Consider the following 26,096-nt stretch of genomic DNA (forward strand, 5'->3'; position numbering starts at 1 on the left):
CAGCATTTGGTGGTGTTCAGAGGAGGAGAGAAAGAGATGAAGAGGAGTGAGCCAGGTTTCAGGAGGGGGCACGCAGGAGACCAGCCCTGGATTCAGACTTGAGCCTGGTCCACACCAGAGGCCGATAGAAGGCTTGGATTACAGCAGGGGCAGGTTCTTTCACGAAATCAAATTTCTCCACTGATTTCTGAATTCATAGCAAGCTAACTAGAAGAGATTTTTAATTCAGAATGCTGCACTCCAACAAACTGAGAAAAACATTGAGGGAGGGAATACGGAAATTTGATGGTATCTACTAAGTTTGATATTGAGATTTTTGTAATAAATGTTGTTGAATAAAAAAGGCATCAAGCCCCTATATATGAGCTCTTTGAAATGCCTAAATCAGAGGGATAAAATGAAGAATAATTACAGTACACAATTTTTGAATTATTGTCCAATCAACTAAAAGTAGAAGTTTTTAACATGCTAAAATGGAAAGTTATTCAACAGAATGGAATCCTTTAAAATATGACGGAACTGCCACTTAAGCATCAGAAGTCTGCTCAGGTGTGACCCTGGGAGCCCAAACTTTTCACGGAACAGCAAGGAACATCCCTGTGCTCCTCCTTCCCAGTCTCTTTTTTTTTTTAGAGGGAGTCTCGCTGTGTTGCCCAGGCTGGAGTGCAGTGGCGAGATCTCAGCTCACTGCAAGCTCCGTCTCCCGGGTTCACGCCATTCTCCTGCCTCAGCCTGCCGAGTAGCTGGGACAACAGGCGCCGGCCACCATGCCCAGGTAATTTTTTGTATTTTTAGTAGAGATGGGGTTTCACCATGTTAGCCAGGATGATCTCGATCTCCTGACCTTGTGATCTGCCCGTCTCAGCCTCCAAAAGTGCTGGGATTACAGGCATGAGCCACCGCACCCAGCCCGCCTTCCCAGTCTTTACATAGATGCTTAGGATTCGAGGGGGTTTTCTTCTCATTAGCAAGACTTAGGCACAATCACTATGCCTAGTACCAAATCTCTACATTCAGGAAAGAAGGTGCAACTTAGAAATATCAGTTCATGAACCATGGGTCATCTCACTCTTTGGGAAAATGCAGAGTCAAGCCAACTCTCTTGATCTTCCAGGCATACAAAACCTGCCTTGCCTCTCCCCAGTTTGAACAGTGCTTTTGAACTTTGATGGAAAAGCCACATTTGGAAGGTAAATTCTCACAGGGAAGAGATTTTTTTTCTTTTGTCTCTAGTTCATGGTACCTTGGATAGATGTGTGTTCACTGCAGAGTCCTACAAAGCATGCTCTAATGTTCAAAGGCAGGGCAGTAGGTTCTAGTAACAGCGTGGGATTTGCACATGCTTTGTTGACTTTTTATTATGCAACAGCACCTTTTAAGTCATGTGCTAATCTAGCACATTCAGTTGTCCTATATGAGAGTGTGATTGTTCCTAAAATATTCACCAATCATTTGTTCTAAATGCTAGGCTCTTCTGTAGTATTTTCAGATCTTCCTTATTAAAATTTGGGAGCTAAAAAACATTCACTTGCTTCTGAAATCATGATTCTCATCCTCAAAAGTGTACAGTATTCTACTGAGACTGAAAGGGGTGTTACTGAAGCCTGCATGTTCAATGGGCTACAAGATTCTGGCTTATGTAACACTCCCGCCAGCCTTAGTAGAGTAAAATCATGTAGCTTTGCATTTTCCCAACCCTGTGATCTTGGGCTGCACAAATACACACCTATTAGCCTGAAACAAAGGAATTCATTTCCCCTGGGCTTCTCTGCAGGTCATACCACCCTTGACAAACTGCAGTCCCTACTGGCCATTACACTGCAGAGCCGGGACAATCATGGATCTCCTGTTTGGAAGAGAATGACCCAGGACAAAAGGGGTGACCAAACCATGGTCTAAGTATGATATCTGAAGCTGCTTAATCTGCAAAAGGAAACCCAGTGTGAGGAATGGGAGATGGAGATGTGGAGGCCTAGTGTCTAAGGGCTGGCATTCAGGGGAAGAATTACATTTGTCTGTAATCTCAAAGGCTAGGAAGGATGGAGCTGGGTGGATTTGGGATCACCATGAAAAGGACCTATGAGTAAGTCAGCCCTGCGTAGAGGTGATCTGGAAGCCCCCAGCTGCACCCTCAATTGGAAAGGGGCTGTGGAGGGGTCTTGAACATGACTTAGCAAATGGAGCTAGATTCCTTCAATGCTCCATCCAGCCATAAATCAATGAAATAGCTCCCTCCTTCTTTTTCTCTGCCTTCCAAACTGAACTACTGTATCTCTTGCAAAACCAATTGGATAATTCTGTGTTAAGCTTCCTGTCTCCCACCCTGAGCAACCACAGATGAATGATGGTTGTTGCAGAGATGGGCAAGTCTGGCTTCCGAGAGCTGCCATTGAACTTCTCTGTGCTGAGCTGGCATTAGCTCCTCTCCTCTCCCCTCCCCACCCTGCTTAGAGAATCCTCTCCACATTTGGAGGTTTGTGTCACCCTTCTACATGACCAGGGCTTCTGTCCCATGAGAAGAGAAGGGACAGGAGGACTCTGTCTGAAGGTTCTGAGTTGTAGATTTGCCCATGGGCCAGACATCAGGCTCTGTCCATGAGGTGACCCAAGTCACCAGAGGAAAAGTGTCTGTCCCCAATCTCCACATTAAATTTGCCTTGGGCCTCAACCAAACTCAATGTTTTTTCCTCCTAGAACAGTGAGGATATAGACCCAGTTAAAAAAAAATCCCACAAGTCTTTCTGGAGTCTGGGGTGTGCTGGACAGGGTGTGAGGAACTGGGGACCTGGGTTCTGGTTAGTTCTCTGTCCCTTACTATGAGACCCTGCACAAGTCACCTGGGGAACTCGGTCCTCACACTGGAAAGTGACACAATAGGAAACAGAGGACCACCAGGACACATTTTAGCCATGGCCTATAATTAGCATCTCTATGATGTGACTTCACAGGCACAGATCATCTTGCATCCTCACCCCTGACACACACACACACACGCATGCAGTACAGTAACTGTCAATCTCAGGTCCAAGATACCCCAGCGCATCTCTATTCATCTCAAGGGATATTGATATCATTTCATAAGAAGGAATTAATGCGAATTCACCTGATTTTAAAATAGGTAACATCCCACCCAATATTTTCTCCTCTCCCTCCCCTGGGGACGTGGAAGTGAAGATTCAGGCACAGCTAACCCAATTGGAGGGAGTTCTAAGCAGAGTACAGCACAGTCTAGATAAGGAATCAGTTGGGAGTTTCTGGAATCTCAAATGGAAGAGAGGGAGGCAGTCAGAGAGCAGGGCGTGGGCAGACAAGGACTCGCCCTGTCCTAACATTACTCAGTCTGAATTCTCTTCTCTCGCACCTTGCTTCATATGCCTAACCTGACGCCGTACATCTGCTTGGTCTTTGCTCAACTCAGCTGCAGCATCCTCGGGAGACAGCTGGATCAGCCAGAGAGCTTCAGAACGACACACATCACTCTGCCAGACACACACACTGCTCCAGCTCCAGCATCCAACATCTGACCACATGTCGGCAGCCACCGCTGACCTGGCTCCACCATTTCTCCCCAGGTCTAAGCTTAAGCCGCACTGCATTGCTTCCATTTCTTCATGCTTGCTCTGTTCCCTTCTACCACAGGGGCTTTGTGCAAGCTCAGCCTCAACATGGATCTTCCCCCTTCTTCACCTGGTCAACAGCCACTCATTCTTCAACCTTAGTTCGAGCATCATCAACCTCCCCGGCTATGTCAGTTCTCCCTGTTAGACACCCTGGCTGTTCCACATATCTTTTATTCAAAGTAGTTACATATTAAAGCATTCCATTTGTGCATACAATTATTGTAGAATTACTTCCCAGCAGACAGATGCTATAGGAGGGAAGAGACCTTTTCTGCTTAAGTATCTAGTGCAGTGCCTGGCCCTTAATAGGTGCTCAACAAAAATTTTTAAATGAATGCTTAAATACCATATCATGGGTCATGTCTGGTTGCAAAAAGATATTCATCATAATAAAAATAATAAACTGTAATTAAAATATACTCATCATCATAAAAATAAATGAACTAGGCAGATACTGGTGTTAAAGGTATCACTGCCTTTATTGTGGGCCATTTTAGGATGCAAGGCACAGTAGGGGTAAACAATTAAGAGAGACTTCTGTGGTCTAGGAATACAAGAGCTAGTAAATATATAATGTCTCCAGCAAGAGAAAGGAGGACAGGCAAGTCGGAGCAAGCTGCCCACTGGGGTGGGAGAAGGGAATGATAAAAGGGAGGACTGGAAATATACACCAAAATGAACCATTCATACAACGTTTCTATTCACAACTCAGAATTCACTGAACAAAAAATGACCATTCTGTATACGATTCCAATTAAATGCATTATTGTTGTATCTGATTGTGCTAGTGCCTGTCGCTAATCCATGCCACAATGATTCATGCTTTGAAAAAAAAAAAGAAGCAATTGGTTATAAGGCCCACCACAGTGCATTTCTAGATAAGAGCTCAGTGACTGTTAAGGGGCACCTGCATAAGAGCTCCATTAACAATGCTAGGCAAGGAAGAAAACCCCAGGGCAGATGCCAGACGGAGCAAGAGACAAACATGCATTTATTTTCCGTTTACTCCAGATAACTCATTAAATTTCAAGGAAACTTCAGAATTTAAAACTCACAGCAATGTAAAGAACAGGAGGGGCATCTTCAATGGAGAAGATACTTCATCAAATTTGGAAAGTGAAAGCAAAGGGAAAGTCTGACTAAAATAACATAGAGCAAGCTATACCCTGGACTTCCTGCAAAGGGGGCTTCAGTGAGGGAGAGGCCCATCTGCCTACAGAACTCAAGCAGGCACTGGCCTCAGGAGCCCCAGATAACAGCCAGCTCCTGGACTTTTTATTCCAGAATGAACTCTACCAGTTGGATCTTCCAGGCAAGCTTTTTATCCTGTCCATGCTAAATAAAAACAACCACAAAGTGCCAGGCATTTGAGGAAACCCTGCAATGTGAAAGAGGAAAAATAACAAACAGGGGAAACAATTCCAGAATAAATAAAAATAATGAAGGGAACAGAAGAGAAATTACTAGGAAAAAAAATCCCCAGATCAGAAGCTCAGATTTGGGTTGCTATTTCATTCATAAAACAAAAACAGAATAATGCTGTAAAGAAGAAATAATTAGAGAACAAAAAAAGAAGTTTGAAAAGTAAACAATTTGGATTGTGAAAATAATAACAATAGAAAGTGAAATTTACAAAATCTGCCAAATCACAGACCAAAAAAGTCGGGCAATAGAAGATAAAAGAGATAGAGAACCACTCCTTGCATCCTTAGCCACCACCCTTTGCTTGTTTTTCCATTTTCCTTTCATCTCTTGGAATATCTCATCAGCTGATATCTATTAGAGGAGAAGGGAATTGTCCCCCAAGAGACTAAGTTCTGAGCAGATGAATGAAAAACGGCTACCTCAAGGCACATCAGTGTGAAGTTTCAGAACACAAAGAGTTAGCAGAAGATCCTAAAAGCTTCCAGTAGGAAAAAATAAGATAAAAGCTCACCTACAAAGAAACTAAAGCCAGACAGGCGTAGAAGGAACATTTGCTGCTAGAAGGTAATGGAACAATGTGTACAAAATTCTGTGAGAACTGAACATCAACCTCAAATTCTAAATTCAACCCAACTCAAATGTGAAGCCAAATTAGAGATTAAGACATGCAAGCATTCAAAGTATATCTCCACACACCTGTAATCCCAGTACTTTGGGAGGCAGAGGCAGGCAGATCACTTGAGGTCAGGAGTTCGAGACCAGCCTGACCAACATGGTGAAACCCTGTCTCTACCAAAAATACAAAAAAAATTAGCTGGGCATGGTAATGGGCACCTGTAATCCCAGCTACTTGGGAGGCTAAGGCAGGTGAATCACTTGAACTCAGGAGATGAAGTCTGCAGTGAGCTGAGATCGCTCCACTGCACTCCAGCCTGGGCGACAGAGCAAGACTCCATCTCAAATATATATATATATATCCTGACCCCCTTTTCCTGGGAGGTTACCTGGAAATGTACTCCAGCTTTTGCTTATTGTAAAAGAGGAAACTAAGAAAGAAGAAAATAGCAATCCGGTCACAGTGGCTCCAGTGAGGACCTCCCAAGAGGACAGCTCTGTGGGAGGACTCAGGAGCAAGCAGGAAGAGAGAGATCTCCTGGAGAGAGGTCCTGGGAAAACAGGGTTACCTACACAGGGAGCTGTCAGTCTGGGGAAACTAGAGAGTGTGATAAAGGCACTAAAAGCAAGGAAGCAATGGAAAGAACTAGAAACTACTGAAAGAGAGCAACTTCTTGTAGAGGTAGAATAGTGCTTAAGAACAAGGTCTCTGGACATCTGTGGGTTTGAATTCTAACCCTGCCACTTTCTAGCTGTGTGACCTTGAGCAAATGACTCAGCCTCTCTGTGCTTGGTTTGTCAGCTCTCAAACAGAAATCATAATGGGACCAACTTAGAAGGCCGTTGTGAGGAATAAATGAGTTATTATTTCTAATGCTCTTAGAAAAAAAAAAACCTATCACCTGATTTGTGGTATATAAGATTTGCTAAATAAATTTTTTTAAAAATTCTAAAAGCCATATGAAAAATATGGTCATCCAAATAGAAGGAATAGATCCCAATGGTAACAAGGTTACAGGCTTAAAAATAAAGAATGCGATGATTTCCACGTGATAGGCTAATGTCAAAAGTTTAAGGACATTCTGTGTTTGGAGGGTAGGGGGGATGGGCAGGTAGTGGTATTTCTTCTAACAATAAAAAAGAGAGGCAAACATAACCTCCAGGAAAAACACCCCCCATATCTCTCCCCGCCAAGAAAACTCTTTACAAGTAAGGCAGTATCTGAACATAGAACAAACTAAAATATGATGAGATTACACATAAATGCTAGAGTATGAGAAAGAAAATCATTGGCATATGATGCTCTGTAGAATCAGCCAGACCCTCCTCTATCAGGTGTGAATCCACAGGGCAATGTGCAAAGACGCATCAATTAACTGGGTAGGAACAGGAGACTGTGGCCTTCATTGTGAGCCAGTATTTCCCAGTTGATTCTATAGAACCAGCCACATAAATCGCTTTGATCACATGTTTCAAAAATAAATGTAAATCTAGACAAAGTTTCACTTCCTCCCCCGACAAAACATGCTCCCTCCAAGAAAACTAAAATTTAGGTCCAGTCCTTTCCCAACCTAAAGACAAGAAATAAAAGAAATAAGCAAAATATGGTTTCCAGTAACTGGGCCAGGATAAGCTAGAATTCTGGGAATTGTTGTTCTTATTAGAAATGTCGCAATCAAAGTACACATCAGCCAAGAGGGAGGCACAACGTGAATGGTGTTGCTTCTGGTGTAGCAAATTGTCCCAGCATTCCAGGTCTTTTGCTGTCTTGAATCTTGTTTGGGGATAGAGCGGGGGGAGGTGGGTTGGTGAGTGTGTATTTCGTTGAGTTTCTGTATTTCACAGCTAGATTCTTCAAACCAAGAGCTTGACCTCTTAGAAAAACTTTCCCTCAAACATGTCTCCAGTCCATGGAGAATTAATCACTGGCTTCTCTGCACTCACAAGTCCACAGGCAACCCTGTCATAGCACCTGACACACGGCACCATCATTATGATCCCACTACCCCCTCCCCTGCTTGGTGAACTCCAGAAGGAAAAGACTAACCATGACACACTCATCACTGTGTCCCCAGTGCCTAGTACAGTGGCACAGTCACTAGGAAGGAGGGAGAGAGGGGGACAGTGTCAGGGAGAGGGACAGAGAGAGAGAGGAGACTGGGAGAGAGAGAGTGAATGAGAGGGAGAGGGAGAGCAGGAGGAGAGAGAGACTTTGAGTCTTACTTTCGCCCCTGTTGCCCTTCCTCCTCATTTTTGGTTTTCTCATTACTAAACATTCCTGGAATTTAGGAACCTACCTTCTGCGGACAGCGGGACACAACAATGATCAATGCCGGGATAGAAGGAGAGGTGTGGGTTGGAAGCCTGCCTGATGCCCCAGCCACCTCCCCATGCCATGCGCCCTCCAGCGTGAGTCTGTCCACCTTGCACACCTGAACCGCACCGTCCACTGTGGACTGCAGTTCGGTGTTTCCAGCCCAGACCTTGTCCCTTGGCTCCAGACCATGCATCCAACTGCCAGCTGGTCACCTGCCTTGGGAAGTTCCATGAGCAGTTCACACTCAGCCAGGCTAACAGTGGACCCCAAGCTGCCCCCCTGCCTCCAGGTCCACCCCTATAGCTGTACTCTCACAAGACTGCAGATCTGGAGGGGACATTGCCTGCTTGGGGCCTTTCAATCCACCTGCCCCGGCCCCCTGTATACCATTACCTGTAGGATAAAGTTCAAGGTCCTCAGAAAAGCAGACGAGGCCTCCTGGTCATCGGTACCCATCCTCCTCCTCCATTTTCATCCCCTCTTCCAATCACATCCCCCAAATCTCAAAGACACTGTGCTGTTTCTTACCTCTGTGCTTGGCCAACTGGTATGGCTCTTTCAATACCCTGCAGAACACTCACCTTCTCTTGGAAGCATTTTTCTGAAATTGCTTCTGAACCCCCCACCCACACAAGCTGATACAAGCCCTACTTCTCCTCTCCCATGAGGCCCATGGTGGACAGCAAGCACTTTCTGCTCACGATTCACTGAAATCCTGCTGTACGCATGTGGAATGCAACTCAGAGAAGTCAGGTAACTTGCTCAATGTCACACATGCTGTAAGTGGCAGAGCCATGACCCAGATTTTGCACTCCTGATCCAACACCCCTACCATGGATGGCGGACGCTTTCTGTAATTTCACCTTTGAAGCAGGAGCCTCCTGCTTGGCGCCTCCCGTCCTGAGCTCCCTGTGTTGCTGGGAGCCCAGCTCTGTGCAGGGTGGGGATGGAGGCCAGCGGATTGCCTTTCCTTACCTGCCTCTCGTGTGTCCTGCACATGGGGCCAGAAGCTGGGGTGGAAACATGGTAGCCATGGGCTCCTGCCCCACAGTCTGGAGAATGGGACTGAACCACGGGAAGCTGCCCGAGGCCGCCTCCATGACTATGTGGCCTGCGCTCCCACCCACAGGTGAAGGGGGTCACTTACTTCAATTTCCTGCATCTTCTCACAGAGCGGAGCTTCTCTCCCTCCAGGCATAACTGCCACTAACTGCTCTCTCCTCAGGATTCCTGGCCTCCATTTGGCCCCAGTCCCTGCCAATCCCCTTGGAAATAAAATTTCTGCTCCTCACAGAGTGCCCAGGCCAGGCCTTCCTTGCAGCCTTCTTCATCCATGTCACTGACGCCTCTGGATTCATCTCAACGACGAACTCTCACTCTGCCTGCGGCCGCGCTGAGCCTCAGGTGTCCTCTGCAAATCCTTAGTCCACACTCTGTTTCAGTGTCCCTTTCTAACTGTGGGCTCCCCGAGGGTGGAGACTAAGTGTTACTTTTGTTCCGTAGCCACAAGGCTTGGACCAGGCCACAGTAGGGACACTAAGCATTCCAGCGTCATCACTTCTACCCTGGATCATTCCACAGCCCCTCTGGAGCCTCCCTATCCATACACGCTGCCTCCAGCCTCTTCCCCACAGTGGAAGCATCTCAGGGGTAAGATCTGTGGGCCTGTAGCAAATTACATGATGCCCCTGAAGCTTCAGCTATAGCTCCAGGGCAGGGTGAAGGCCCAAGGAGAAAGGAACAGGAGACAGAGTTTGGGACCACCTCTGGGAGTGGGGCGAGGGAGGGTGTAAACAAAATATCCCCCCACCCAAACAACAGTGGCTCAGAGAGTTTGAGGAGTGAGGGTAGTGATGGCCTTTGGGCTGTGGAACATGGGGTCTAGGAAGAGCCAAAAAGACAGCCTCGGGGGCAGACAGAGAGCAAAGCATGAAAAACAATCCCAGAGATGCTGAAGGGGCTGCACCAAAGCCTGAGAACCAGGTGCAAAGCAAAGAGGCTGCGGTGGGAGGAAGAGGCAGAATCTGGGGAAGGGCCTTGAGGGGCTCGGGGCGTGAGGCAAGGGCTCTCATTAGTCATGTGCAACTGCATTTGCGGTAAGGATCGTCCAGTAAAGGCAACCAATGGCATGAGTGTGAATGCAGACCTCTTCCTCTTGGCACTGGGGAGCCATTGAAGGCTTTTTAATCAGGGAGGTGACAAACTCCTTTCTCTGCCTGGAGGAGGATTCATCTCAGGAAGAAGAGATTAGAAACCAGCCAAAATGTTCACAGCTCCATGGGGAGCTAATCAAGCATCCAGCAAGTGCTGCGGGCAATCTCTGAAAGCATCAGCGGAAAGGAATAGGCCTGCCTTGGAGACTGCAGATAGCCATGGCGACAAACCACAGTTGGACATGGAGTATTTTCTCTAATCTTAAAATGTAAAAGCATAACAACGACATTCTATCACAGCGGCACTCACGTTAATGTTTGAAGACCATACATTTCGAATCCACCCAGGGTCTCTCATTATTGGAATCTGAAAAACAAAAACATTAGAAATTAATTAATAGAAATGTTCTGGAATTAGGTGGTGGTAATGGTTGCATAACTTTGCCAATATACTAAAAACTCACTGAACTCTACATTTTGAACATGGTGAATTTGGTGGTATGTAGGCTATATGTCAATTTAAAAAAAAACTAAATTAATAAGAAGAATGTGTGACTGGGCACAGTGGCTCATGCCTGTAATCCCAGCACTTTGGAAGGCCAAAGCAGGCAGATCACCTGAGGTCAGGAGTTTGAGATCAGCCTGGCCAACATGGCAAAACCCTGTCTCTACTAAAAATACAAAAATTAGCTTGGCATGGTGGTGGGCAGCTATAATCCCAGCTATTCAGGAGGCTGAGGCAGGAGAATCACTTGAACCCTGGGGGCGGAGGTTGCAGTGAGCCGAGATAGTGCCACTTCACTCCAGCCTGAGCAAAAGAGTGAAAATCCATCTCAAACAAACACAAAGAATGTGGTGTCTTTTCTTTGAGCACATTCAACTATGATGTGTCAATTACATAGGGTGCGTTATGAGGTTGGAAACGCCCTGTCTCTCTGACTCTTTCACTCTTTCTCCATCTTCATGTCCTCCCCAAAGCACATGGATCCTATTGACAAAGGTATAAGAAGGTCAGGCTGCATGAGAAAATGATGGGATTGGAAGGCAGAAGACATGACTCAAGTGCTGCCTCTGCTGTTTCTTAGCCACAGGGCTTGTTTTCTTACCTGTAAAATGTGGGTAACAATAACCCCTGCCCTGCCAAGTGACAGGAGTTATTGTGAGCATTAAGTGAGCTCATTTAGGCAAAAGGGCAAAGCCCAATTCAGGTACTAGCTATTAGGACTGTTGGCGTGGCGTTATCCTAGCAGGTAGGACATATGCAGTAGTCCTTTCTCACAAGTGTCCCAGTTAGAACTACGCAAAGGGCACAGGGAGTAGGCCCAGTCTTCCTAAGGGATGTATTGTCCTAGGCCTAAAATTCTACTAAAATTATACTCAAAAACATGTGTGCTCTGAGTTCAACTGCCAGCAGCCCAGAATAAACAGCCCCAGAAGCCCCTAAACCTCTTCCCCTGTCCTGTCCCTCCTTGGCCCTGCACCCCACCTCATATTCATCTTACCCACTTAGCTTTTCCAGCACATATTTGTTGACTGACTGTTAGTTAATGGTGTTGCTTTACATCATGACATAGAATAGCTCTAGGGGTCATGTACTTCGCTAGGTACTGGGAACACAGCAACAAATGAGATGCAAATCTTGTCCGTAAGTCACTCATAGGCTAGTGGAGGGCAGGAAGACAAGTAACAAAGATCTCTGTGGCCAGGGCTACCATCAAGATATGCCCAGGGTCCAGAGAGAGCACAGAGGAGGCAGCCAAGCATCTGCCTGTGGGGAATGTAGGGAAGGTTCGTGCCTTCTGCAGGAGGGGACAGTTGAACTGCCTCTGCAGGGTGAGTGGGAACTCTGGGAGAGGAGAGGACAAGAAAGGCCGCTCCAGGCAGAGCAGAGAGCATATTCAAAATAACAAAGTCATCACACATGTGTTGGGAACAGCACGGTGCCCCTCATGACTCCAGAGTAGTTGAGCACATGCAGTGGGCATAAGGGGATGCCGGGGGGATCAGGGGGCAAGGAGGCAGGGGTGAGTGAGGCCGGCATGGCGAAGGCCTCGCATGCTCCCAGGAGGACCTCTGGCCTTGTGCTCTAAGCCGGCCAGTTTCATTTTTTTAAGAATGCCCTCCTCAAACAACAACTCTTGCTGGAGCACATTATGTAATTAGAAAAAAGGGAAATGGCTATGGTCAAATGGGGAAGGGGCCTGGAGTCTTGGCTACAGAAAACCTGAGGCTCTCAGAGCAGTGTGAGAGCAGTCACTGTGCACCACTGGGGATTACAGAGGAGGAGAGGGATGATCAGATCTGTGTCTTACAAGGACCACACTGACCTCCGCATGGAGGATGGATTCGAGGCAGAGAAGTGAATTTGAAGGTTATTCTAGCAAAGGATGGCTGGGATATGGACCAAGGTGATGACAGTGGGACAAAGAGGAAGATGAGCTCTGAACACAACCACATGATGGAATCACCAGGAAATGATATGCAACTTGGATTGGGGGGGTTGAAGTACAGGGAATTTTCAAGGATGCCTGAAGTTTCTAGTCTGGGTGACTAGGTAGATGATTATATCATTCACTAAATTAGGAAAGCAAGAGGGATGAATTTAGGGAGGAATATTCTAGTCTCCTGGAACCACATCCAAAATAAAAAGGATAGATTTTCCTTTAAGACAGAACCAGGGAAAGAAGGCAGATGTGTGTTATAGGATTGTATCCAATCTGGATCCTTGCTGGGGAGCAGGGGTAAGGCCATTGATTTCTTCATCTATATGTTGCTTAATATGGCAGCTAATGAAGTCCTCATTTCAACTGAGCAATGCATTTGAAACACTTCTTGGAATCCAGTTGCTGCTTCTATTTCAGCTCCTGTGGCATATTTCAGCATGCTGCAAAAAGTCATGCAACTTGGGTACAGATATTCTGGACCATCCAACTCAAATTCTTCAGGGGCCACCAACACAGTCACACGGGCACCAGAATTCTTTGTGTACAATAGTTGGATTGATTTTGCACTCACGAGGTAGGCTAGGAAGGCTGCCAGCAGTTTAAATTCACAGTGTTTGGATTTGGCCCTGATTCAAAATGAAGTTTTAAATCAAATACAAGATATATTCTTGCACTGCCAGAGGAGCAATATCTCTGACCCCCAAGAGTCCGGTTTGAATTCAGAGATTAAATATAAACACAAGAACACCAAAAATGGTGACCCAGTATATTTCAACAATAATTTCTTTCACAGCAAAGTAGAAAATAGGCTCATTCTGCCCACAACTATTTGTTGTAATTCAAAATTCCAACATAAAGTGTGAAGCTCAGCCATTTGGATTCTGGCATCAAGCAGTTGGCAGTCACGGTGGAAGCCAAAAATCAACCTGGCTTTGAATTCCAGTTCTTCTACTAGGAGCTGTGTGGCCTTTGGCAAGAAATTACCTTTCTAAGCCTCAATATTCTCATTTCTAAAGAAAGGCTAACAATCAAATACTTACCTCATAGAACTGATGTGAGAATCAAAAGATAGAATACTGTGAAAACAGTAACGTACCATACAGATGTCAGTGGCTACTCCTGGATGAAGGTCATGAAGTGGAAGATTCAAGGTCAGAAGTAGGTGAGCATCTTCAGAGCAGCTGGTTTGCTTCCACCTTGCTTGAACCTTGAGCTGTATGACTGTTCAGGTCCTTGTTCAGTGCATTGGCTGCCAGAGCCACATTCCTGTTCTCGGTGTGAGTCAGACTCCATGAAACACATGCTTGTGTTAACCTCCTTCTCAACTCTATTGTTTGTCTTGATTTCTTTCTTCCTTTTCTTTCTCATTTAACATAGACTTATGTGACTGCTATGGATTAAATATTTGTGTCCCCACCCACACCCCTGCCACCATAAATGCATATATTGAAGTTGTAATCCCTAAGGTGATGGTATTTGGAGGTGTGGTCTTGCAGAAGGTGGGGGCTGATTAGGTGATGAAGATGGAGCCTTCAGAAATTGGATTACTACCCTTATAAGGGTAGGAGAAAGATAATCTCACTCTGCTATGTAAGTTCTGCTATGAGAGTCAGATGGAAAATGTACCTGAAAGTGACCAGCTCACGGCAGATACTCAATGAAGTTGAAATTGAATTCCCATCACAGCCTCATTAAGATTAAGACCCAGGTCACAGTTCCTTGTAATCTTCATGTAGCTGGGCTCACTGCTACCGTTCTTGCCATGATTTGCTGGAAGTCACATATCTGGAGCCTACGTCCAAATTCACATTCAGGTCTGTGGGACTCCAAAGCTCTTGCTGCTGTTTCATTGATGGGGCAAGATTTAAACAGCAGAAATCTCACAAACACAGAAGGAAAAGAGAGAATTCAGAGAGTAATGTTTCCAGATTATCAGGCTCAAAGTCGCGGGCTGCTCCCAGTTTACAAATGGGTTGTCCAACGTTCATTTGTAGATTTTTGTAAAAGCAGGGTAACATTTTCACATAGAAATGGTACTACCAAAGCCAGCTTTTCCAGGACAAGAGAGGCAGAGAAAACTATAGCATTACTGAAGAAACAATGGCAGCATATAACTCGGGACCTAAAAGCACTATGGTTGGTTTATACAGTCTGCTTTCATGGGAAAACCCATTCGCAGTCCAATGGAGGATTCCAGGAATGTGTGGGAACTGTCCAAAATGTGAGAGGAGAACCCTGGCCTGGGGATCAGGCAATCCAGGCTTTAGCGCTGGTGTCGCTAACTTGTTGCAAGGCATCGACAAGGTACCGCCCTTCTCTGGGTCTCAGTTTTTCCATCTAACAGAGGCTCGAGTTACATTCAGTGGTTTCTAAGGGTTTTCATCTCCAAAATTCTGCATCTACATGCATACACCCTCCTACACCATGATTCCAACAATGATACCCCCTTTCTTTGGTAGCCTGGTACCCTCTGTTGAGATAAAGGAAGAGGATAAAGGAAGGTTTGCTCTGAGTAGGGGGGAGATGGGGTGAAAGGGATGATGTTTTATGTATGAGGACTTCTCCTGGGACAGTTCTGGCAAATCTGATGAGATAACCACTTGTGGTCCCCAGCATGGGTTTTGGAGTCAAACTGTGTAGAATGATCTAGGGTAGAATGCTGGCTTCACCACTTACCATCTGTGTGGTCTTGAGCAATTCATTTAATATTCCTGAGCCTCCATTTCCCCTCTATAAAAGGGGAACAATAATAACAATAATAATAGTAGTAGCTTTATCATAGGGCCCTTGTGAGGATTAAAGAAGATACTTAATGTCAAGTGCTCAATATATATTCGTTATCATCATCGTCATCATCATCACCACCATCATCATCATCACCTTCCCTTCCTCCCATTGAGAGGTGGATAAACTGGGTTCTAACTCTAACCCTGGCTTGCTGGGTGACTTTGGCAAGTTTTTCCCCCTCTTTGGGTCAGCTTTCTTACGTATCAAATGCCTGGATTATACCAAAGCAAGGGTACCTAACTGGCCAAGTGCAACACAGCTGGTCTCCATCTCCTGTGCCTCCTGCTCCATTGAGCACATCACACCACATCATTCCCCGCTGAAAACCTTTCAAGGCTCCCCATTGCCCAGGAGTTAAGGCCCAGGTCTGGCATGCATGGCCCTGCGTGATCCACTCCTGCCTGCCCCCTTGCCTCAGCTCCTCTCCCATGCCTCACTCTCCACTCCAGGGACATGTACAGGGCTCCCATCTCAGTGACTAGGCTCCCCTGCTTCCTCCCAGTCGAAGGTTGACCCTCCACCGAAATCTGTCCTTGGAGTCATTTCCATGACTCAAAAACCAGCTCTCCATGGGGCCTTCTCAGAGTTCCCCCTTGGCAAAGAATCACCCTCCTCTGTGCTGACTCAGCATTCCAAAGAGAAGGCCACAGTGCAGTAGGCAAAAAGTGAAATTGATGAGAGTCAAGCTGCTGGATTCCAGCTGTGGGGGGGCCGACAGTGAAGGGTAATGCCCCTTCCCTGGTTGGCTGAAGGCAGGTCACTGCTCCTCTTAGGGCCTAGTCTCCTTCTCTGTCCTGTTAGTTAGGAGAGATGACCTCCAAGGGTCTAGGTGAAGGTTGCTGCCCCACTGCCTGACACAGCTGGTCTCGGATGCGGATCTGATGTGAAACTGTGATCATCACTCAGGATCTTTCTCAGTCAAGCCCAATTCAGTTCACTTCCCCAGGATCTTCTCACATGAAACTCCTGAAGTCCAGCCAGGCTTCTCTAAGGGGCTTACTCAGTCATAATTAGCGGAAACCACTCACTCATCATTGAAACACGTCAGAAGAGTCACTTGAAGGAAGTAATCATGCCTGGCTCAATGGTAAGGTCCATCCCAGCAGGCAGGTGAGCACCTGTGGTGCTCACAGAAGCAGCAGTGCTTGGCTGGGACGGGCCCCGGCCACTCCCTTTCTCCCTTCCCAAGCCACATCCAGTCACAAGCAAATCCTGCAGCTCCACCTCCAGTGGGGGACCCCGACCACTTCTCCCCGTGCATGCCCCACCACCCAGTCCCAGCCACGCTGCTCTCTCCTGCAGCTCCAGCAATGGCTCCACAGCCAGTCTGTTTCTGCTCCTCATCAGCTCTGCTCCTCACAGCAGCCAGAGGAACCTTCTGGAATGTTAGATCACACCACTCCTCAGCTCAAAACTTCCCGTGCTCCCCGGTCTACTCAGTAAATTCCAGGGCACTGCAGTGGCTTCAGGGGGTCTGGCCACGGTTCCGGACTCACCTCCTGCCACCTCTTCATCATCCATGGTGGCTTCTTCCACCTCAGGGACTGTGCATGAGCTGTTCCTCCGCCTGGCAGATTCTCCCTAAGCCTCCTTCTCTCACTTGATGCTGGTCTCTGTTCCAGTGACCCTTCCTGGAAGGAACTTCCTTGGTCCATCTGATCATCCCCCATCTCCTTACCCTGCTGTCTTTTTCTTCTTAGCACTTTATCAGTATCTGACGTTAGGTCATTATTCTTTGTTTTCTGTTTTTCCTACTAAAATATAGGACCTTCCTTTCTCTCCTGCCATACTCCCAGCACCTGTGATAATGCCTCATGTGTAACAGGCTCTAAGAGGTGCTGTATGGCTAACTGCTACAAAGGTAACGTTTAGTCAGTACCCATGCTCTTTCACCAAAGCTATTTCCACTTTTTAATGACAGTCATAAAGTTTTAGAGCTGGGAGGAAGAGCTCTTTTTGGCCCTTTTGATATTTTGATAAAAGCTATGAATCCTCTCTCCACAAAATGCACATTCACCCAGAAACCTGCACATCATTTTAGGGGGTTCAAAAACCTGTCAGATTACCTAGAAACATCTTTTAGTTAATGAGCCCCCAGATATAGACCACCTCCTCACCCCACGCTCCAAGAGGGTAAGTGCTTGCTCAAGGTCACACAGCTCTAACCTGGTGGGAGTTCCCCAGATTATCATGGCAATGGAAAGAGAATTCATACTCAAGGGAACTGGATCTAAGCCCTTGTTATAATATTTAATAATGCTTGGTCTTGAGTAGGTCTTGAGCACCTTATGCCTTAGAAGTTCCATTTCTTCAGTTATAAAATGAGCTTAATAATACTTCCTCCATCTTCCAAGATAGCAAGAGCAGGTTGAATGCTTCTAATGTGTGCACCTCTGACCACTCTCTAGGTTCATCTAATGACATTGGGCCCCCCCAGGTAATCCAGGATAATCTCCCTATTTTAAGGCCAGTGATGAGTAACCTTAATTCCAACTGCAACCCTCATTCTTTCCTTTACCACACAATGTAATTTATTCACAGGTTCCAAGGATGAGGATGGGGCATCTGGGGGACCACTATTCTGCCTGCCTCCTAATGGGCTTGCCCACACCTCCCTGTACCACCCTGCAGTTCACTCGCCTTGCTGCAGCCAAAGTCTTCTTTTTGTAACACAATCTGGTTATGTCACTGCATTAGTCCGTTTTCATGCTGCTGATAAAGACATACCCAAGACTGGGCAATTTACAAAAGAAAGGGGTTTAATGAACTTACAGTTCCACATGGCTGGGGAGGCCTCACAATCATGTTGGAAGGCAAAGAGGAGCAAGTCACATCTTAAGTGGATGGCGACAGGAAAAGAGAGAGCTTGTGCAGGGAAACTCTCATTTTTAAAACCATCAGATCTTGCGAGATTCATTCGCTATCACAAGAACAGTGCAGGAAATACCTGCCCCCATAATTCAATTACCTCCCACCGGGTTCCTCCCACAACACGTGGGAATTGTGGGAGTTACAATTCAAGATGAAATTTGGATAGGACCACAGCCAAACCCTATCCGTCACCTCTATGATTAAAGCCATTATATAACTTCCCACTGCTTTTAGAAGTAAATATAAAAAAAGCATACAATTTTCTAAACCCTCCTGAACTTGGTGAACAGTTTTCACCCACACTTGCAGTCTCATTTCCCACTTGCTCCCTTTGATCTCTCTGGCCCAGTCACACTAGCATTTCAACCCCTCCTATTCAGCTTACTACATCCAGCCCCACAGCCTTTGCACATGCTACTCTCCCTGTCCGAGACACGCTTCCACTGGATAGCCTCTCTTCACCCCCCAGGCCACAGCCAAGTGTCCCTTCCTCATAGGGGCTGTCCCTGGCCTCCTCAACCTGCTCACATCCTGACTGCACCCTCTCACAGGGCACTGTTGTAGCTCCTTCATGGCACTTAGTGCAGTTTGCAAATTTACATTTGTTTGTGTACTCAGCTGATGACAGCATCCTTCAAAAGGAACAGTGCCTGTTGGTCTCATCATTGTGTTGCAGCAGTGGCTGGCACACGGTAGTCAATAAGCACTTGTTGAATGGAAAAATAAAGGTGATTTTTTTTTTTTCAATATACAGTTGAGCTCAGAAGGTCAAAGGACTTGGCCGAGGCAACCCAGCTAAAGTGTTGGGGGATGGGTGAGCTGGGATTTGACCCAAGTTTGACTGACTTCAAAGCCACAACACCACACCATCTGCATTTCAGGCTACTATTTATGGGAGGGGGCTGGAGATGGCTTTATTCATCAAATTTTCCCAGTGAAAAAGATGAAGGTGGTATTGATCTCTGCAGCCCTCAAGGGGCCTCATGCCTTGGGCTTTTGTCTGATCAATCCTGTGGCCAGTAACCAGTGGAAGTTCCCACAAGTAACATGTGGAAGTTCTCCCCTGTTCCTGGTTATGTCCTCCTGGCCACTTTGAGAGGTGAGCTCCTCCAGGCCTCGCCATTGACCAGTGGTGACTATCTAGTCCCCAGTGTCCAGTGTTCACCCAGACATCTGACACATAAGTGTGTGTGGCCTCTGGAGGTATTCAGATAGCAGGATCCCCGGCAGAGGAAACTCCATGGAGCAGAGCCCTGCAGGGGATCCCGGGGAGATAGAGGACCCAGGGCTGGGGATCCCAGCTGTGTGACTGTGAGACATTTACCCCCTTGTCTTGGCCTCATTGTCCCTGAGTGTACAATGAGGGGCTGGATGCATGGTGCTTCCTGCTAGAACATTCTGTGATTCTAGTGAGTATCTAGCACAATCTTTGATTCCAGACTTCATGGACACTCCACATGGAAGAGACCCTAGATATAACTAGATTTAGTATGTGGAAGGGACTTGAATTTAAGTCCCAGTATAGAAATCTCTGCCCATTAGAAGTGACCTCCAGTGCGGGCTCCTACCCAAGCCTCATATCCCACTGGACACGTCACAATCCAGGGTGGTGATGTGCTACCCAGCTCTGCCTCCCCCGGGTGGGGCCTCACAGTTGCCACTATTTCAGGCCCAGATGCAACCACAAAAGTGAGTTCAATATGGAAGGCTTAAGCTTCACATGAGATGCATGTGTGTGCATATATTAGATTAAAGATGGCTTCAAATTCTTTGCTACTCCTTCCATTGAGAGATAAAGTCTCATAACTCTCCCCTTAAATCTGAGCTAACCTAAGTGACTTGCTTGACCAATAACATGCAGGACAAGTGACATTCTTCATCTTCTGAGGCTAGGTCATAAGAAGCCTAAAGCACCCTCCCCATTCTGGGGGATGCCAGCTACCAGGTAAGAGGTCTGACTACCATGAGATGCCAAGCCTGAGAGGCTTTGTGTGCTGAATCCTGTCAATGGTCCCAGGTGAGCCTTCCAGCCACCCCCACCAAGGCAGCAGTCAGGTCAGGGAAGCCATCCTGACCCTTCCAGGCCAGCCCATCCACCAGTCACATACCGCAGAGTCATCTCAGTCAATGCCATGAGGAACAGAAAAATCACCCAGCTGAGCCCAGATTCCTGACCCATTAAATCATGAGCTATAATAAAATAATTATTGTTTTAAGCCACTAAATCTTGAGTCAGTTTGTTTTGGAGGGATAATTAGAATAGAACACATATGTGGGGGGAGGAGGAAGGGAGGCAGGTCTAGTTTGTGTGTTTCTGTGTATAACTGCATCTATATATTTGTATCATGATGAGGACAGACTAGTTGTGTCTATTTTTGCAAGTGTCTATGAGTTTGCCTGTTATACAGTTTGTACTTCCATGAGTTTGATACGTGTCCGTTTGTGTGTATATTTATGGCAAAATAATGAGGCAAGTCCTTCTGTATAAAATCTAATCCTATTGCTTTATCACCTCCTTGCCTATTTATGAAAAGAGCCAGTGCAGACCAGAGATGTATGCACATGTATATGTGTCTACACAAGGAGAAAGTATGACTGAGGAACAGGTTAAGATTGGACCCCAGGATTCTCAGGGCAGTTGCATCAGGCTCCTTGGGCACCCTGAACCTCTGCCCTCTAAGCCTAGGATTGGTCACTATGAGCCAGGCAGTGGGCAACTCAGATCCATGCTATCCCTACTCCAATCCCCCCAGCAGGCAGCAGCTCCCAGAGGATTTCTCATGGGTTAGAAGTAAGTGTTATGCAAAAACCAGTTCCATGGTGGGTCAGGTACATTTGGAGACACTAGATAAAACAGAGATAAAGATGGCTTTTCCCTAGTAGTTTTTCAATGCCTTTATTACATCACTACATTGTCAGTCTCTAACAGGGAATGTAGAATGAAGCATTTGCCAAAACCTCTAATCTTGAAACCCTTTCTTACCGAGCAAATAGTGGTATTTGCATGTCAGGTAACTCATTTTGGAGAAATCCTGCTGCAGAAATATCCAAGCCTGGGAGGCGGTCATCCACACTTCCATCTCCATCTGTCCCCCGGGGAAGATAAGGTAGTTGCGAGATATTCAAGTCTCTATGGCGAGACTCAGAAAAGGATCCATGTGAGAGTTAGGAGAGAAGAAGGGCAATAAAAATGATTGGCAAACAAGAGTAGCTTGTGCCATAGTGAGGAGAGACAGAGAGACAGGGAGAGGCAGAGAGACAGAGAGAGACAGAGAAGCAGAGACAGAGAGATAGAGACTGAGAGTGACCTGAGGTCAGAGCAAGGGGAGGTTGACCCAGCCTGCCCTGCTAACATTACCGTTAGCATAGTGCATATTCTTTGTGCAGTCCTTATTGCAAAAAGCCTCCTGGGCATGCATGAAGATTTCCTTCTTAGCTAGGCCATGACAAGTCAGTCAAGGTTTCCCTTTCTCAAGCATCCGCGTTGTCTCACATATTACCTGTGTCTTTTTACCTCCCGTACTTTGATGCTTTGCTATCCAGGGTGTGGCTGGCCCACAGACCTTCCCAGGGCCAGGCCTTGTCTGTGAGTGCACCTTTCACATGCAAACCAACCAGTCCAGAGCCCAGACCCCAATCACCTCTTTTGTCAGGACGTCACCCTCTGGGCCACTATCCACTGTGCTGTTCACCCCAGGGCCTGGGATCAGACAACTAGGGACAGCCTGTGTACTCCGGAACCCACTGAAATTATTCAGACTAGCCAGCCCTAAGCCCGTTTACCCTGCCTCACCTGTTCCTTTCCACAGAAACCACAATAAAGACTCTTGTCCACATTTTCCCTTTGCTCTCTCTGCCTCGTGACCAACCCAGTGCTTCCCCATGTGGCCTTGTGTGACGTGGCGTGCCTCCTGTCTTTAGGGACCTGTGAGCACCACAAACTTCCTCCTTCGTGAAAGTCATTTTCCTGTCTGTCTTCCCACACCCAATTAAAACAAATCTCTAGTACTCTTAAGACACTTGGCATCCGACAGCCACAAGACCAGAAGGCAGAACTCAGCAGAGATGAGCACGATGACGTCAGAAAGTTGACATACGCAGGAGGGATTAGACAGAATAGTTCAGGAAGAGTTTTTGCACAGGCACGGACCAAACCAAACAGACACTCAGCCAGTAGGAAAGGACATGTCAGCCCTGGCTACACCCACGGATAATACCAGCAGCTTTCTGTAATCTAAACACACAGGCTTTAGAATCGGACTGGTTAAGCTCAAATCCTAGGCCCACTAGGCACTATCTGTGTGACCTCGACCTAGTCATTTAACTTTTCTTTGCTTCACATTTTTCATGAATGGAGATGATGATGTACTGTTATCGCAAGGATTAAGTGAGAATGAGGGTAAAGTACTTAGTATAGAAACTAGTACATAGTATGCATTCAGTAATGTCATATTTTTATTACTACTACTACTGAAACATAGAACTAAATAGCAACAGTATGATGCATTAACTCGTTTGTATTGAGAGTTTACTGTGTGTGCACCTGGGCCAGCACTGTGACAAGCATGAGTGTTTGTCACGGTTCAGAGCAGAGAGACCAGCAGGGACTGGATTAGGCAAGTCCAGTCACACATTCATGGAGCATCTATCAGGTGTCATGACCTGTGCTAGGCACTGAGTTCATCAGTGGGGCAATGACGAAGATAACTAAGACAGGATCACTTGAGTTACTCACAGCCAAGCAGGAAAAACAGATGCAGAAACTAACATCTGTAAACCAACATGATGCGTGCTGCATGCAGGCACAAACAAAGGGCCAGGTACCCAGGAGGGGAAAAACCTCCTAGAGAAAGGTGGGGAGGGGTCAGGGAAGACATCTGGGAAGAGCTCAGGTAAGAGTTGACCAGGAGGACAAGGGAGCATGTGGCAAGAAGCAAAGGCTTCAAGGAGACAAGAATAACCTTGGCCTTATAGCCAGTGAGGACACCAGAACACAGAGTGAGTGGGAGCAGGGCCAAGGAAGGGAGAGGCTGGGCAGAGATTAGACTCTGTGATTCAGGAGAAGAGCTGAGAACTGAGGGCTCCACTGAGGTATCCCGCCCAGGACAGTGACAAAGGACCCAAGTCTTGGTTGCAGAGGAGCTGTCTGGGAGCCTAGGCGTATGGAGTGGCTCTGGGGAGGTGGAGGGATGTGGGTAACAACAGCTGCCACAGAGCGAGGACGAATCGTGTGCTCCGTGCTGTGCTGGGCATGTATACTTATACCTTCCTTCAGCCTCTCTCTCTCCCCAGGGGGACGTTTAATTAGCATCAGCTTGGAAATGAAGATGCTGAGGCTCAGAGCGGCTTCATACAGCCTATCCACACACTGTGGAAGTGGCCAAGTGGAGACTGAATCCAGGCCTGTCCAACCCCAAGGCCCTCACCCTTCCTTGTCTGTGATACTGCCTCCAGAGAGGCAGGGAGGCCTGCGCTGGGGCTGGCACTAAGGCCCATAGGGGTGGAGAGTGGGAGAGGGAGAGAGACGGAGAGAGAGAGAGTGAGAGAGAGAGAGAGAAAATGAAAAATAGTGCAATGGACCAGAGGTCAGGATGAGACAGGTTGTGAGGGTCACACAAACCAGTGTTCTGGGCAGCCTTAATACACAGCTCACACCAGATGGGAGATGCCCCATAGGCACTGGGCATTGCACCACCTGACTGAGGTTGTTTAAGTCTAAGAGTACCCTGGGATGCAAAGCTATGTTTCTGTACTTGGGCAGACTCTTGAGGCTTCACCTGGGAAAGAGTGGGTTCTTGGATTGCAGGTGACCATGAACAATGGACACAGGCCTTCCAGAACCTGAGTCATACCTGACACGTGGATGGCTATCAGAGGCCACTGGGCTCACTTGCAGGGACTTCACCCTGTGCACCAAGGCAGACAGATGGCCACCAGGCAGCTTCCTCTGCCTAGAATAACAATCACAGAAAGACACACCTACCATGTGCCAGGGGCTGTGCCAGGTGCTTCCCAGAGTCAATTCATTTAGTTCTCCAAATGCTGTGGGTATTACATCCCATTTTTTTTTAATTGAAGAAACTGAGTTTCAGAAAGGTTGAGTAATTTTCCCAAAGCCACACAGCTTACCGTTTGTCCAGCCAACCGGCTCCTCTCCCTCCCCCAGCCCATCTCCTGCAGGCGGTATCAGTCATTTCTATTGCCCTCGCTTATATCACTTTGCTTGCCTGTGCCCCATTAGGCTGGGAGCTCCCTAAGAGCAGCCCCAGATTCAGGCTTCTTGTTCTTCAGAGCCCAGCACACGGTGGTCACTCAGTGACCCTTCGTCCGATGGTGAATGTCTAAGGAAACAGTGAGTGGCTGGCGTGACTGCACACAGTCAACCGATACCCAAGACCATCTTCATGCTTCCTCGGCGACATGGCTTCACGAGAGGGGCTGCATCTAACAGGTGTCGAAGCCATACCGAGAAGGAAAGGTGCTCCCATGACTCACACTAGCACCATAAAAGGTGAGCGTTCTGGTGTCTGTTTCCTCCCTGTGCTGCTCTTTCTTCTGCACGCCCCCCCCAGGGACTCCATACCCATACCCGCTGACATCAGGGCGCCGGTCAAGTCTAAGCTGTGGGTCGACCCTGACATCAACTTATGACATATCTCACTGTTTTCAACTACATGTAAGGACTTATCCTCAGCAAGAAAGTGTTCCCTAGAAAGGTCCTTATGTGGATTTATTTTAACAGGTACAAACATTTTGCATGTAAATGGGGGTTCAATAGTTCCTGAGGACCCGTTACTGATTTATAGCAGGAGTGTCCCATCTTTTGGTTTCCCTGGGCTACATTGGAAGAAGAATTGTCTTGGGCCATACATAAAATGCACTAACAGTAGCTGATGAGCTAAACAAACAAAATAAAATTGCATTTTTTTTAATTGAAGAAACTGAGTTTCTTTGCAAAAAATCTCATAATATTTTAAGAACGTTTACGAATTTGTGTTGGGCCACATTCAAAGCTATCCCTGGCTGCATACGGCCCGCGGACCATTGGTTGGCCAAGCTTGATTCATGGCCTCCATATATTTTCCCCAAAGGGGACGCTGATTTGAAGGAGGCACAAGTTCTACAGGCAGGGGTGTGAGCTCAGGCAGTGGGCCCAAGGCCAACCACTGGCTCAGGCTGACACACCAGAGAGAGAGCTGATAGGCATCATTTAGACTCCTAAGTTCCCTGACCCACCTTCTGCTCACAAAATGTGCAAAGCCCTGACCTTGTCCAAAATACCAGAGATTCCACATGAGAAGGACCCTAATCAACAAAGCTTATTCTGTTTAAATAGAAGTGCCCAGCAGCGGGAGTCCCGATAAAAACACTGTGTATTTCATAACGCGGAAGAAAGGAATTCACTCCGTGTTCAGAGGCATGGTGTCGGGCAATCTAGAAGACCAGCTTTTAACAACCTGGGCCTGATCCACCAGCTCACACGTGAGTGGGTTCTTCTGCAGAAATAGCACCAGGAACATGAAGAAACAGCTGTTTCTGAAACTGTTGGAGCCACGTGGTGTTGTCCCTGCTACTGTGTGCTGTTCCTGCCTTTCCCGGAAGAGGCATGGGACGTGGCAGCCAGTCACAGAAGCCTTGACTCTAAAGAGGATTTTTAAATACAGAACTCGGACACAGCCCCTTGACTTCAAGTACATCCAGTGCCTTCTCCCAAAGCATCTGGTCTCCTGAGACAGCTGCAACCTGCAGCAAAGCTGTCAGGAATGAGGGCCACGTGCGGCTCATCTGGGCCCGGCCAGGGGACAGCAGACAGCCTGAGTCAGGGCTTGCCAGGACGTCAAGTGAGGATGGCCACCGGAGCCAC

General features: G+C 47.0%; 1 protein-coding gene and 1 long non-coding RNA gene across 14 annotated transcripts in view; one reads left to right on the plus strand and one right to left on the minus strand.

Annotated features, from left to right (window-relative positions):
- LPIN1 (lipin 1) overlaps positions 1-26,096 on the minus strand; it is a 150,762-nt gene that overhangs the window by 104,081 nt on the left and 20,585 nt on the right. For 9 of the 11 annotated variants that reach the window (XM_009442017.5, XM_001160223.7, XM_054678263.2 and 6 more), the window contains exon 2: positions 10,441-10,497. The exons of the other annotated variants lie outside the window; for them this stretch is intronic. In XM_009442017.5, the coding sequence (XP_009440292.1) occupies positions 10,441-10,497 (57 nt within the window). The remainder of the gene's footprint in view (positions 1-10,440; positions 10,498-26,096) is intronic. 11 annotated transcript variants of the gene reach the window in all.
- Positions 19-4,393, plus strand: LOC104004881 (uncharacterized). 3 transcript variants are annotated; one of them, XR_001715255.4, is made up of 4 exons: positions 19-775; positions 1,115-1,190; positions 1,775-1,899; positions 3,419-3,834. It is a non-coding gene; the product is annotated as an uncharacterized LOC104004881 (long non-coding RNA). The 3 variants fall into 3 exon arrangements; XR_010149191.1 differs by having other exon boundaries at positions 42-775; positions 1,775-1,942; positions 3,419-4,024; XR_008546360.2 differs by lacking the exon at positions 1,775-1,899 and having other exon boundaries at positions 3,419-4,393.

The sequence above is a fragment of the Pan troglodytes genome, chromosome 12, assembly GCF_028858775.2.
Source record: "Pan troglodytes isolate AG18354 chromosome 12, NHGRI_mPanTro3-v2.0_pri, whole genome shotgun sequence".
Classification (NCBI taxonomy): Eukaryota; Metazoa; Chordata; class Mammalia; order Primates; family Hominidae; genus Pan; species Pan troglodytes.